Source organism: Vicugna pacos, chromosome 22 (assembly GCF_048564905.1).
Source record: "Vicugna pacos chromosome 22, VicPac4, whole genome shotgun sequence".
Taxonomy (NCBI): Eukaryota; Metazoa; Chordata; class Mammalia; order Artiodactyla; family Camelidae; genus Vicugna; species Vicugna pacos.
In genome coordinates, this window is record NC_133008.1 from 13,225,321 (window position 1) to 13,240,147 (window position 14,827).

Below are 14,827 nucleotides of genomic sequence, written 5' to 3' on the forward strand. Positions count from 1 at the left end.
TTTTTAATATGATCAAGGAGAGACAGACAGAGAACCAGTTCCTAATATACGGTTCCTCATGCTCCTTCCCACTCTCTGTTTATTCCCTGATAGATTGACATCGCTCCCAAGGCTGAAATGCAGAGTTAAAAATCTTGTCCTTCTTGTCAAGTGGCTTCTATCCAGCTCTCCCATGTCCCTGTGCCTCATCTGTAACACGAGGGAGAGTCTGCACTACACTATTGACCTTGCGAGATGGCTATGAAAATCAAACATGAAATTCAAATTTTGAGTCCACTGAAATGTGTAAGGTCTGGTGGAGACAAACGTCAGCCAAAGTGATTCCAGAAAGTAAATGGGCTCATGTCTCCACCAGACTTCAACCAATTTAACGGTGTTGCTTGTTTGTAGACCGAAGGGGTACCGTCTCCTTCGTTGTCTGGCACATCCTGCAGCCAGAGACTCAGGTGGAATGCGTCAGAGGCTTTGGTGACTGAGTTGGAGCTGGAATTTTGCATAAGAAGGATTTACTGAAATCAGACCAGGTGTCATTGCCATCCTACTGGAAACCAGGCTATCAACACCTGTATTTTGGGAAAAACAACCGCCAAGTAGGAGCACTGCTGGGCACACTTTCATTGGTGGATATGTTCAGGAGGGCTGCAGACTGACTGCTCCTGGGGTGGGTGTTAAGCTCTTTTCTCACCCTTCAGAGAGCCCTGAACTCACTCGCTTCCATCTCTCCCTCCAGGCAAATTCTTGCCCCCACCACTCTCCCCTGTAGACGTGAGACGTGCTAAGACCCACACTGTTGCCAAAGCCTGTGAGGTCCTATTAGTGTCTTGTCCTTTACCCTCTTGACCCCCCCCCGTCGTTTGGTCATTCATCAAACATGCCGAGGGCTCATTCTCTGTCTAGGGTATTTGCACTTTGCTGATCCCACTGCCTTGTTGGAATGGCCTTCTTTCAGATCTTTGCAGGGCTGGCTCCTTTCATATCTCCAAGTCTCTGCTTAAATGCCATCTCTTTAGAGAGCCTTCTTGGACCTCCCGATCTTAAACAGTGTCCCTACTCACTGCCCAGCCCTGACTCTGCTAAGGTTTAGCTCACAGCAATGATCATTACCTGGCATGCTATCAAATGTCCGTGTAATTCTATAGCCTGCTTATGTGTTACCAGCTGTTTCTCCCAGGAGAAGGTAAGCTCCATTAGGGTAGGGTCTTTGTTCACTGCTGTGTCTCCTACACCTAGATCAGCACCTGGCACACACTAGGTGCTAAAGAAAATCTTGGTGGATGAATTAAATTCCTAAAGCTAGAGGGAATCCCTTCCCCCACTTCCATCAGCTACCCGACCCTTCCATTTCACAAGATGCAAGAGGGCACCATTTGCATTGTGTCCTGTGTGAGTGGCGCCCCCTGGAGCCCACGCAGCTCCGTGGGATTCCATGCGGCCCCTGCTTCCTGGAGTTGCCCAGCTGAGCATCCTCTGATATGCACAGCCCCTGACATCAGGTGGCTCTGGGTTTGGATTCTGGCTCCACCACTAACTGCCTGTGTAAATGTGGGAGTGTCTTTCCCCTCCCTGTGTCTCAGCTACGGAATGGGTTTGGTGATGAGACCTGGGGGTAGGGTTGCTGTAAGGATTTCATAAGATAATATTCAAAGTGCTCAAATACAAAAATGAAACCATATATCCGTGCCTGGTAGGAGTATAAATTAGATGCTGAGAGGTATATGTAGAAGCGGCAGGAGCTGAATTAGATAATAAGTGGTAATCATTTTCATTACTCACCCCAGTCAGTGGGTCACAAACTCAAAGGCATCCAGAGCTCTGTGGGCCACTTAAATGAGTGCAGCAGGCAGAGTGGCCACTGAGGGCAGTGCTCTAAGGGCGATCTTGACTGAGCGTTGTCAGAGCCTCCTGCTTTTCAGAGAAGCCTGAGTCTTCCTACTTGCCTGAAATCTCCCAGGTTTTAAATATTGGCAACTAATTCACGCAGTGTTCTGGAACCAGCCTCCGCTAGGGTTCTAACCAGCTTTGTCTCTTCCTGGTGTATATTCCAAAAGTCTCTTTTAATTTTAACCAACCTCGCTGAGATATAATTTACTGCAGTAAAATGCTTCTATTTTAAGCACGCAGATTCAGGAGTTTTGACAAATGGATGCACTCAGGTAATCACCACAATGATCAAGGTATAGAATATTTCGATCATCCCAGAAAGTTCCCTGGGGTCCCTTCCCAGTCCATCTTCACCTCTGTCCCCACCCCAGCCCTGGACAGCCTCAGCCCTCCCTTGTTTTATTGCACTTCATTTTATTGCACTTTGCAGAGATTTTTACAAATTGAAGGTTTGTGGCAATCTTGTGTCGAGCAAATCTTTTGGCGCCATTTTTCCAGCAGCATTTGCTCACTTCATGTCTCTGTGTCACATTATGGTAATTCTCAGAATATTTCAAGCCTTCCACCAGCAAAAAGATTACAACTCACTGAAGGCTCAGTTAGCATTTTTTTTTAAGCAATGAAGTAGTTTTAAATTAAGGTGTAAACATTGCTTTTTTTAGGCATAATGCTATTGCACACATAATAGAGTAGAGTATAATGTAAACTCTTACATGCACTGGGAAACCAAAACATTTGTGTGACTTGCTTTATAGCTATTTCTGCTTTACTGTGGAGTCTGGAACCAAACCCACAATATCTTCGAGGTCTGCCTGTATTGATTCTGTCAGTACAGATTGACTATTCCAGAATTGTGGATAAGTACTTACTCTTTGCATCTGGTTTCTTTCACATAGCATCGTGTTCTTAAAACCCTTTTAAATTCTGTGAGACTTGTTTTATGGCCCAGCATAGAGTGAACACACCACATGCCCTTAAAAATACTACGTATACGGCACTGTCGGATGTCGTGTTCTAGAAAGATCAGTTAGGTCAGGGTGGCTGGCTGCTGGTGGTGTTCGGATCTTCTGTGTCTTTACCGATTGTTTTGACCATTGATTCTACCACTTGCTTCACGTAGTTAAAGTTCTTCCGTTTATGAATATTTGTTTACCTGATGAGGCGACCACTTCATCACTTTAAAAGTCCGCGTTGTTTTCTGCTGGTCTTCAGGTCTCTTTCATCTAATGTTGGTACGGCAGCCCTTGCTTCTTGTGTTTGCTGTTTGCACCCAGTGACTTTCAACCCACCTGTGTCCTATCTGTTTCAAGCACGTCTCCTGAAGACAGCATATGGTTCAGCTTTCCTCTTCTACTCACCCCCCAAATCTCTGCCATTTAATTGTAGTGTTCAGTTCATTAACATTTAAGGTAGTTAGCGGGGGAGGGTATAGCTCAAGTGATAGAGCGAATGCTTAGCACGCGTGACGTCCTGGGTTCGATCCCTGGCACCTCCTCCAAAAATAAGTAAACTTAATTCCCCCTCCCCTGCCAAAAAAATAAATAAAACAACACAATAATAAATAAATAAATAAATTTAAAAGACTTATTAAAAAAACTTTAAAAACCCAATCAATGTAGCTAATGACGTGGTTGGATTTTGAGCTGCTATTTTATCATTTCTCTTCTGTTTGTTCCTGATAAGTTTTTCAGTTGTTTTGCAGTTTCTTTATTTCTTGTTCTGCCTTTTAAAGAATTATTTGAATACCTTTAAAGTTCCATTTCAGTTTATCCATTGCTTTTTTAGTTCCACTTCTTTGCATTGTTTTGCATTGTTTGCTCTAGAGATTATAATGACTTGACTTTTCTATTAACCATATATTTAGAGCTAGTTTGTATCACTTTACAAAATACGTAGAAATAACCTTGCAATCATATACCTCCATTTACCACAAGCCCTATCCTTTATAGTAAAGTTGCTATTTGAAAATCTACATACAGCTATATACATTATAGACTCTATAAGACAATGTTCTAGTTTTTTTTTCAAACAGGCTTGTGTATCTTAAAGAAATTAAGAAGAAAAAATAGACTTTAATAATATTTACCCAGATTTTTTACCATTTCTGATGCTCCTCTTTCCTTCTGAAAGATTTGGGTTTCCATATACTATAGTTTATTTTCCATCTGAGCAAATTCCTTTAGTTCAGGTCTGCAGGTGATAAATTCTCTTAGTTTCCTTTTATTCAAAAATTCTTTATTTTAACATTCAGTCTTTGTTTGAAAATAACTTTATTGAGCTATAATTTGCATATAGTATGATTCAACCACTTAAAATGTTCAATTCAATTTTTTTTTTACTATATTCAGAGATCTGTACAACCATCACTGCAGTCAATTTTAGAACAATTTCATTGCCTCAAAAAGAAACCTTATACCCTTTAGCTGTCACCTCTGTACCACCCCATCCCTCCCCAGTCCTAAGCAACCACTAATCTACTTTTTGTCTCTATAGATTTCCTTATGCTAAGCTTTCATACGAACAGAAATATGTAATAGGTGGATTTTTGTGACTAGCTTCTTTTACTTAACATAATGTTTTAAAAACTCATCCAAATTGTATCTTGTATCATCACTTCATTCCTTTTTATGGCTGAAGAAATCACCATATGTATACACCACATTTTGTTTATCTATTTGCCCACGGGTGGACATTTGGGTTGCTTCCACTATGAAACAATTTTGACTATTATAAACAATGTTGTTATAAACACGTGTACACGAGTTTTTGTGTGAACGTATACATTTTAAAATTTCTCTTAGTTATATACCTAGGAGTGGAATTGCTGATTCTTACTATACCTCAGCGTTTAATTATCTGAGGAACTACCAGACTGTCTTCCGAAGCAACTGCACCACCGTTTTACATTCCCATCAGCAGTATATGCAGGTTCTTATTTCTCCACATCCTCACCAAAACTTGTCATTATCTGACTTTTGGATTCTAGCCACCCTAACGGGGGTGAAGAGATATCTCCCTGTGGTTGTGATTTGCATTTCCCGATGGCCAGCATCTCAAGCATCCTTTCACGTGCTTATTGATCATTTGTTTATCTTCCTTGGAGAAAAGTCTATTCAGAATCCTTTGCCCCTTTGAAAATTGGGTTGTTTGTCTCTTTATTGTTGGGTTGTAAGAGTTCTTTATATATTCCAGATAAAATGACTTCATCAGCTAGATGACTTGCAAATACTTTCATTCTGTGGGGTGTCTTTGCACTTTCTTGTTAATGTCCTTTGAGTCACACAAGTTTTCTGTTTTGATAATGTCTAATTTATCTACCTTTTCCTCTGTTGCTTGTTCTTTTGGTGTCATATGTAAGAATCCTTCGCCAAATCCAAGACCATGAAGGTTTATCCCAATGCCTTCTTTTAAGAATTTTCTGTTTTTAGCTCTTTGTACTGTAAGTGCCTGACAGTCAGCTTTTTTGATTATCATATAAGTGCCTGACATTACGCTTTTGCTTGACAAGGCATCCATTCCAAAGACATCCATAAATCAACATAGAATAGCACCCCTCCTCATCTACCTCTCTGAGTTCTTTTGGGCATGAAAATATGATCACGGATGCAAAACATGTGGTCAAAGTGGAAGGGAGCTTGGGGTTCACTTTGTCCTGTCCTTCCTTTTTCCAGATGAGAAAACGGAGGTCTGTAAGGGCCTGGACCATGTGAAGTAGGGCTCAGGCCAGAACTTGAACTTCGGATATCTCCCAGTCCAGTACTCTCTCCAAGCCTGGAGAAAGGGAGATGAGGACTCTTTATAGCAGTAGAAGAAAGAGTCATCTGTGTTCAGACTGCCCCTGTCTTTGACGGTGCTAACTTCTTGTGGATTTCACAATCTCGGTTGTAAAGGCGGCTGGTTATGGTCTCTTCCCACAGCTATCCTGAGGTTAGCCTCCTCCTCCATCCCTCTGCTCCAGGTGTCTCACAGCAGGGCCATTGCTCCTACTTGTCCCAGGTCCAGGAGAGCAGCTTGTGTCCCTTCCACACCAAACCCCAGAAGGAAGTGCCCTCCCTCCCCAGCCCTCATCATCCCAGCAAAACTCCCTGCCTAAAGCATGGCCATCTGGTGTCTGTGGCACTGTTTATTCCACCACAGTTTCCTTCCAAATGACTGGTGTACGCTAAATAAACAGCCTCTTTCATTCCCTTCTCCCCGGCGGTGAGCCGGATTGAGAGAACCATCAGGACAGGGCCCGGCTCGGGCAGAGGATCTGGTCACAGAACCTGGCAGGATGGGAGGACCTCCATCAGGTGTGTCTGGGTGTCATTAATGAGTAGTAGGAGATTTCATTCATTCATTCATTCAACACTCATCAAGCACATTCACCATAACCAGGGACTGTGCTGTGAGCCAAGAAAGCTGTAAGACCTGGCTCCTGCCCTCAGCGCTCACAGTCTATAGGAAGCCAGACAAGCGGGGAGAAAACCACAGCACACGGGTGAAGGTCTCGTGTTGCAGGAACACACAGGGTGGTTACCTCCTGATCAGGAATGGCCTCGCGGAGCAAGTGGCTCCTTAGATAAGAATTAGAGGTAGGGCGTCGGAAGTGGGGGAGGTTGGCAAAGAAGAAAGGAGACCCTGGCACAGACAACAGCCTCTGGAAAAGCCCAGAGATGAGAATGACGAGAGCAGGAAAGTGAGGCCACAGGGTTTTAGGGGCAGGGAGCTTGGGGCGGGAGCTTACTGGTGTTTACACCGGCTCTGAGAAGGAGCCTGCTCGTACTGGCTCACAGGACCTAACTGCCAAGTTTTCAGGAGTTTTATGAACCAGCTGTTAAACATGGCTGTTATGAAAAATTAAATAAACTTGCCATGAGATAGTTTATAGTTAAAGGTAATAAATACCCAAAACTCATCACTTCCCAGTATTTTACACATTTACTTTTGCACGTGCTCTTATTTACATTGGTCTGTGTGGGGGAAACAATATTTGGTGCCATGCTATTGAACACTTCTCCCCAACGCGGCCTTCAGTTACAGCACATGGGTTGCTCAAAATCAGCCGTATAGGGAGGTTTTGCACCATGGAAATGGGCAGACACTACAGACAAATCTGGGCCCCTCCCTTTTTTCCAGATAGTCTGTCGTTGAACATGTACCAGCATACAACTGAGTTGAATGAACATACATAAAATGCAGAAGTCACAAGTGAAATCTCAATATGTTTTCCTAAAGTAAACATATCTGCGTGTCCCCCACGCGGATAAAACAGTAGATGATTACCAGCCCCCCGAGAAGCCCCCTCACTCCGTCACTAGCATCCCCCACACCCTGTGCACGCAAGGGTGCTCACTATCCTGACCGCTTGGGGCAGAGCAGGGCCCGGTGAACGTGCCTGCTGCTCTGCAGTGCCCGCCCCTTCTCTCTCCTTGAGTTCTCCTCCCTTTCCAGTCCCGTGCCCTTATCTCTCCGACAGCTCCATCAGGAGCGCTAAGGATCACCTCTGCCACTCCACGTTTCATAAAACCCCTACCGGCTTGGCCGTAGCATCTCAGGAAACCTGAACATTTATTTCTCTGACGCTCAAGTTCTGGATAAGATGCTGGCCTCACACTGATTCTCCTTTCTTTTGATTCGGTTCTAACGGTGGACACCTAAGGGCCATGCCTGTGTTAAGGGAACCATTCCTCTCCAGTAGCAGCAGGAGCTCAGCTTGGGTCAGGGGTCACCCCAGGACCAATCACCGCGGCTGGGGGCGGGGTCACGGAACTGCAGGGGTGGGCTCTTGGCACCGTCCCCCCACCCCCCACCCGTCACTGGAGGAGCCGGTTTCTAGCGATGGAAGGCAGCCCTGACCACATGTTCACTATTCATAAAGATAAGCACAATGACAAAAAAAAAAAAAAATCACCTAGAAGTCCCGCGTCCACCAGATGATGACTGTTAATATTTTGCATGTAGTATTTCTTGACTTTTCCCCTTGCCATTTTTTATCTATTAAAATAAATGGGATTACGATATAGCCATGTACTATGCATATACATTCTGCTTTGAGGCATAATTCCTACCCTCCTCTCCATGCATGTAATTTGGAAATTTAGACACTCTAATTGAGGGTCTATAGGGGATGGAAGGTAGGTGATTGAGGGTGGGTATGTAAACCAGCGGTTTGGGGACTGCTTTGCATTAGCTCATTTCCACAGTCCTTTGGCTCCACACTCACCTCCTCCATGCAGCCTTCCTGGGCTTTCCAACAGGCAGGAAGTCCTCTTCTCAGACCTTTTATTGGCGTTGGAGGAGGTGTCTCCAATTGTAGGAGGCTAATAAGCGCTAAGTTCATCCGCAGTAACATCCACAGAACTGAACGCTTGGGGGAGGATCAGTCCTCTTGCATCCATCCCCTCCTCTCTCCCTCCTCTTCTCACCTCTCTCCAGCTCCCATGTCTTCTCAGAGGAAGAGAACCAAAAGAGAGCAAGGAGCAGCCCTCAGAAGCTGACCAGGGAAACCCCTTTCTTGACTCTGGCCCCGCCCTCCAGCAGTGCACATGCGCACCCCACCTCCCGGGGGCTCCTGGCACTGCAACCGGAAACATCACAGCCACAGACTAGACTTGGCACAGACTTTGTGTTGTCAGAGCCCTGCAGGCACTGCTTTGAGTGCTGTACGCATTAAATTCTGGGCTGAGGGAGGATGGGGACTGAATGTTATGAGCCTTGGTTCTAAATTGCCACCTCCCTCCATGGGGGCGAGGCTGGTGCCTGGGCGCCTTCACCCCCCTGCCTTGTCCGGACTGCGTGCACGGCAGACCTGCTATGGGGAAGGAGTGAGGCTCCAAGAGCAGACACCGGGATGATCACTGGGGAGGGTGAGATTGCAGGGTCTGTTAGGGCAAATTTGGTGGCAGTGGATTTCAGCTGCATTTCAACTCTGCCTCTGACTCCATCTCACTGGAGATATCTGTGGTGTCTCTTCCTCTCCCAGCCTCAAGTTTCCATTCTGTGCAGCAAGGAGTCAGCTTAGTCCAAGTTTTCTCAGGCTTTTTATGGGTCTAAGACTAAATCCCCTTCCTTTACCTCTTCAGCCACCGCTGCATCTGCCTCTACTGCCTGGAGAAGTCTGGCTCTCTGGGGAAGGGGATTCCCCTGGAAACCATCTGAGGAGCTTCTAAGGAGGCTGGCTTTTTCTCTGCTCACTTTTCGTAATTTTGCTCTCTCGTGGTGAGTCCGAGGCCCCTCAGAGCTGGGTGCAGTTTCAGGATAAGAGTTTCAGCCATGGCATCCGTGGATTTGCATTTGAACCCTGGCTGTGTGCCCTTGATCATGTTACAGAATCTACCCCAGGGCTGTTTTCTCACCAGTACAGTGGAGATAATGGTACTGACTGCATTGCATTACGTGGAGCATTAAACGCAATAAAGCAGGTGAAGTCCTAACACAGAGCCTGGCACGTGGTAAACCTGCAGTGAGTGCCGGCGTAGCCAGCATCGTCATCATCGCTATTTGCCACCTCCTGTCTTACTCCAGGGAAGGAGCCCTACAGAGTCTGAGTGGGCAGCTTGGTCTGCCCAGTGCACACCAAGGGGTCCCTGGCTTGAGGCCTCGGGGTGCGTGTCCGAGGAAGACACTCCACCCAGAAGACCTCCAGCTTCTGTGCACAAATCCTCCAGCAGGCTTTGTGCCAGGCACCCCAGTGCCTGGCCAATGTCCACACTTGTGGGCTGTTGGGAGGATAAACAGGCTCCCACCTGCACAGCACTTGGCCCAGTGCCTGCCCACAGTCCTCAATGAACTGTAGCCAACAGGACTGCTGTCATCCCCACTGGGATCAGCCACCTCTGAGGCCACACGACAGTGTGATGAGGTGCAGTCAGAAGATGTGGGCGGGGCAGGCTGGGGACTTCAGGGAATTTGTTCAACCACTCTGACCCTCGGTCTTCTTGTCTGTGTAGTACCACTCCCTGCACAGGGTTGTTCGGGGAATGAAATGATCTTAACACAGGAATGAGGATTGCATGAGCTGTAATCCTGGTCCGTATTTCGTGTCCCACAAGCTCCACTCTTTTCGCTGGGGGCCTTTGTCCTGTCCCCATGGCAGTGTGGAGAAGGGAAAGAGCCTGATAGACATTCTTTCTCTGCCTCCTGTCCCCAGAGCCTTCAGCTCCAGGATGCACTTGGCCCCACATTGAGTTGACCAGCAGCCAAGACGCAGGAAAACTCACAAGGAAGGGACACACATGGCTTTTTTTTTTTTTAATTAAAAAGAACATAAGAAAACAAAAAACACTTCCCCACACGTGCTGTGATGAAACATCACAGGCATGTAAAGTACATACAAAAACAAGAGATGGATCCCAGGAGCTGCACACATCGACCCCAGTATGGAGGTCTGCAGCCCCTCCTGGGCTATGAAAAAGGAAACACTTATTCAATCTTGTTTCTCTCGGAAGACTCAGCCACCTCCAGCTCACTGGTCCGCGACGTGCACACAGGAAGCTGGGCTTTACAAGACTTTGCCAGTGGGCAGTGCCTTGATGGGGGTGGTTTGGGGTGGACACCGCTCCTGCTCATGGTCTGCAGGGCTGGGGAAATGACACACCTCTTTGGGGAGAGGCTGGACACTGTCCCGCAGGGGCGCGGATCTGGGCGTCCCTCCTTGAGTAGTAGTAAAAGGAGTGACATCAGGGAAGCTGGGGGCCACAGAATAAGGACTTGGATCAAGAGGAGACATGCCGAGGGCTGGTACTAACGGGATGGATGGCTGGCAGGCAGTGGGGAGATTTGGACGTGTTTGCCATAATCCACTTTTCTCACTGACTTTCCTTGGCTGCTTAACCAAGTCCTCCACCCCTGCCTCCACTGGCCCAAACTTTGGGAGTCACAGAGACCTGGACTTGACTCCCACCTCTGCCACTTCCTAGTTTGTATGACCCTGGGAAAGCTGCTTAACTTCCTCAAGCCTCAGTTTTCTCACCTTTTAAGTGGGGAGTTCATATGACCCTCACAAGGGGGCTGTAAGTAGTAAATGTGATCACACCTTCAAAGAGCTTAGCACAGCACCCAGCACATAGTAAATGCTCAATAATCGGTCAATATGATTACTGTCTTGCAGGCACCAGTATTTCCACAGCAGAGTTGGTTGGGGTGTGTGGATGGATATGTGATAAACACAGGGTTTACACCATGGTCTAGAAAAAGGGTGAATTTCTCTGACCCTCCTGTGTCTGTCTGGGCATTTTGGAGGTCTTGGACCCCATGGATGCTGGCATGGGGGACCCTGGGCGTGTCCACCTGGCTTGGGAGCTGTTCCACTCCTAGACCTCAGTGCCCTCCCTGGAGTAGAGGACACTGTTCGTGCTGATGCTGTTGTAGAAGTGAGGGCTGAACTGGTTGAGGACTGAGCTTCCGTAGCCGAGGGCATTGGTGGGCATGGCATTGGCCCATTCGCCCCCTCCTGTGTGGCCGCTGATGTTGGTGAGCGGGGCGTAGGAGTTGAAGTTCAGCAGGTTCTGCCCCGTCTTGTCGGCGGGCTCCGGGCTCGGTCCTGGCGTGGCCACAGGGCGGCTCATGGGGCTGGACCCGCTCACGTAGGCGGACATGGTGGAGAGGAAGTTGTTGAGGCAGGGGGTGCCCGGCGAGGGTGGGGAGCACTGCTTCTCCGGGGAGCTGCTGGTGCCCGGCGAAGCGCCGTCCAGGATGTCCTGGGCCTCCGCGGTCTTGGGGCTGCCTGCCAGGAGGCTGGTCTCCGTTTTCTCCGAGGCGAGGGAGCCCGTGTTGGAGGAAACATCTGATTTTCTCTTCCTCTTCCTGCGGAAATTTCCGTTGTCGAACATCTTCTCACAGTTGGGGTCCAGGGTCCAGTAATTCCCTTTGCCTGGCACAGAAGGGAGAAGGTGAGTGGGGGTGGATGCAGGGCTTTGCTTCTGACCCTTCTTACTGCCATAAACTAAAACCAAAAGTAAGGAATGCAGAAAGGCCGAGAATAAGCACCAGGAATTCCACAAACCAACCACGCACCACACCACCCGGACCTTTCTTTACACACCCGCCTCACACCCAGGCACTCTGGGAGCACAAAGCAAGGGAGGCAGAGCCGGGAAGTTCACAGGGCGGGTCTCTTCAAGAAGTTCAAGGACCAGGGGAAAGGAGAGGAAACGGGTTCTTCCATTGCTGATGTGAAAAACTCAGGAAGAAATTCAGGGCTCCCTGAAAGTCCTGGGCACAGACTCCCAGGGCAGACTTGAGTCCTAGCTTCAGACGGAGGGACTTTGGGTGAGCCTCAGTTTCTTGGTCTGAAAAGTGGGGCCATTGGACCTATCCCTTCTCCCTCAGGGTGACTGTGAGAAAGGACTAACACTAGATGTGTCAAAGGGGCTTCGTCTGTGAGGCGAGGTAGAGGCTGAACTCTGCCTGCCCGGGTCTCTCGGCCTGAGGGGGAGGCCATTCATTGAAAGAGATGCTCGCCTCTGAGGGCGACAAAGAGTCCTGCCCTCACCAGCCTCAAAGCAAAGGCAGAGGTGGGGTTCCTCTGAGCCATATGTTGTTCCTGTGGTGGGGTGAAAGTGGACTTTAATTCTGGGAGGTGGACCCAAGAGCATTTAATATATTACTCTCTGTACATCTCTATATTTTGGAATTTGATCATTAGAAAGGAAAAGTTTGCACTCTGGTGTTCGAGAGACCTCTGTTAGATTCATGCCCCATCACTAACATGTCATTCTGTGTCACGCTAAGCAGGCTGCTTCTCCTCTAGGTGTTACTTTCCTCATCTGTAAAATGGGTTTAACGAGATACCCTGCAGGGGTGAATTAAAGGAGACTATGTAACCAGGGCAGGCAGCACAACATGACCTTTGGTGGTGGTTCCACAAATGTCAGGTCCCTTCTCAGCAGGTCTGGGACACACTTGGGTTTTGTCTAGTCCACGCACTCATTCCCCCAAGGACTTTCCATGAGCTGGGTGCTGGGGATTTGGATTAATTTTCACAATCACTGCAGTCCGTCAAGCGCTTGTTAGCACCACGCACCTCCCATACATCATCTCATGACCCTACTGCCCACAAGCCTGCAAAGGAGCCACTGTTACAACCCTATGTTTCAGATAGAGAAACTGAGGCTCAGAGGTCACTGACTGGTCAGCAGCACAGCCAGGATCCAAACCCAAACCTGCTTCCGGGGTCCATGCTCGCAGCTGACTCCCTTTGGTGCCCAGTCTTGGGGGAACCAGCCACAGTCAGAACTTTCTGGAGAGGGAGGACTGCAGCGAGCCCTCCTCGGGGGCGCCAGTGCCCGGCCCAGGCGGGGGCCGCCCCACCCCGCGCTCGGGGCCCCCTTACCCGGGTCGTCCTCGTCGCGGGGCACCTTCTTGAAGCAGTCGTTGAGAGACAGGTTGTGGCGGATGGAGTTCTGCCAGCCGGCCTTGCTCTTGTTGTAGAAGGGGAAGTTGTCGGCCACGTACTGGTAGATCTGGCTGAGGGTGAGGCGCTTGTCGGGCGCCCCGTGGATGGCCATGGCGATGAGAGCCGAGTAGGAGTAGGGGGGCCGCACGAGCTTCATCAGCTCCTCCTGCGAGGGGATGGGCAGCCAGCCCAGGTCGCCGCCCCCCAGGCCGGACACGCCGGGCAGCAGCTGCCTCTGCACGCCGTAGGTCTGGGGCAGGAAGGGGCCGGGGCCGGCGCCCGGCAGGTAGGGCGGTGGGGTCACGGCCGGCCCGTTGAGCCAGAGGTAAGGGTTGGAGGTGGCCCCGTACTCGCCCCCCTCGAAGGAGGGGGGCCGCTGAGGGCTGGGCACGCCCTGTGGGTGGAAGAAGTTCTCATAGTAGAAGTTCATCTCCGGGGGCTCCTGGCCGATGCTCGGGAACTGGGGGCTGCAGCGGGGCGGGGAGGGCGCCGGGAGGTCGAAGGAGCTCATGCTGGGGCTGGGCCGGGCCGGGGCCACCTGCCTGGCACCTGCACGGGGAGCTGGCCCTGACAGGTGCTCAGCAGGCCCCGGCCTCCAGCCTCCGACTTATACCCCAGGGCTTGGCCGGCGGCCCCACCCAGGGGCGGCCACCTGCTGCAGACCCGCCCCTCCCTCCTTTGACAGCCATCCATGTCACCGGAGGGGCACTTCCCCGCTGGCCACGGCCACCGTGGGGCCCATAATGACACGCTCCGAGGGCTTTCTAGCCAATATTAACAAGGCAAGGGCGCCGCTCCCGCTTCTCTCTCCTCTCCATTTCCTCTTCTTTCTGCTTGCTTTCCCCTCTTTGTCTTTCTCGCCATCACCCTCCCCTGTGTTCCTCCTTCTTTCCGTCTCATCTTGTCTCTCTCTTTCCTCTTTCTCTCCTGAGTTTCCTACCCTTCTTGCTTTCCTTCCCTGTCCTCCCAGCCTCCCTGCATCTCACTCCTGGTCTCTTTCCTTCCCGCTACGCATTGCTCTGCCCATGTCCTCTGTCCTTACAGTCTCTCCCTGTCTCTCTGAGTTTGTTTCTAGATCTTTCTAGAGCTCTGTCTCCTCTCACTCACATCCTCACCGGCTCTGCTTCTCTCCTTCCTTTCACTCTCGGGATCCCTCTGCCTCACATGGTCCCCGTGTTTCTTCCTCATCCTCTCTGTCTCTCTCTTCTTTCCCACCCTGACCCCTCATCCTCTGACCCCCTCCCCCAGATTGGAGGAGACACATTATCAGAAGCCACAGGTCTTGGTCTTTTGAAGTGAAGACACACTTCCTGGGGTTTTCCAGGAGAGAAGCTGGCCCTGGAGAAGCAGGAGACCCCAGAGGAACCTAGCCACCGGCCAGTTTCAAAAGGGCAGCCAGTTATAGGCGCCACCCCTGCCACCACACACACACACACACACACACACAAGCGCACACCCACTGCAGGCAGGAAGAGAAAGGCCTGGGGATTCTCTGAGAGGGGCAGCCAGGCTCATAAAAACAACAACCAAAGGAAGAGGACGTGAGTGGGACTTCAGGGGGAAACGAGA

At 49.6% G+C, this 14,827-nt stretch overlaps 1 protein-coding gene across 1 annotated transcript; it reads right to left on the reverse strand.

Moving 5' to 3' along the window:
• Positions 1 to 10,155: 10,155 nt before the first annotated feature.
• On the reverse strand, positions 10,156 to 13,806 carry FOXI1 (forkhead box I1). Its single transcript, XM_006198995.4, has 2 exons — positions 13,196 to 13,806; positions 10,156 to 11,734 (listed from the first exon to the last, which is right to left on the reverse strand). Exons 1-2 carry the CDS (start codon positions 13,767 to 13,769, stop codon positions 11,175 to 11,177), a joined length of 1,134 nt encoding a protein of 377 aa, XP_006199057.2. The 5' UTR covers positions 13,770 to 13,806; the 3' UTR covers positions 10,156 to 11,174.
• Positions 13,807 to 14,827: the final 1,021 nt, after the last annotated feature.

Excerpts from the sequence above, each read along its gene's own strand:
- FOXI1 (XM_006198995.4), bottom strand. The coding sequence starts at position 13,769 with ATGAGCTCCTTCGACCTCCCGGCGCCCTCCCCGCCCCGCTGCAGCCCC. Across the intron at positions 11,735-13,195 it reads CCGCGACGAGGACGACCCGG|GCAAAGGGAATTACTGGACC; the intron begins GTAAGGGGGCCC and ends CTTCTGTGCCAG.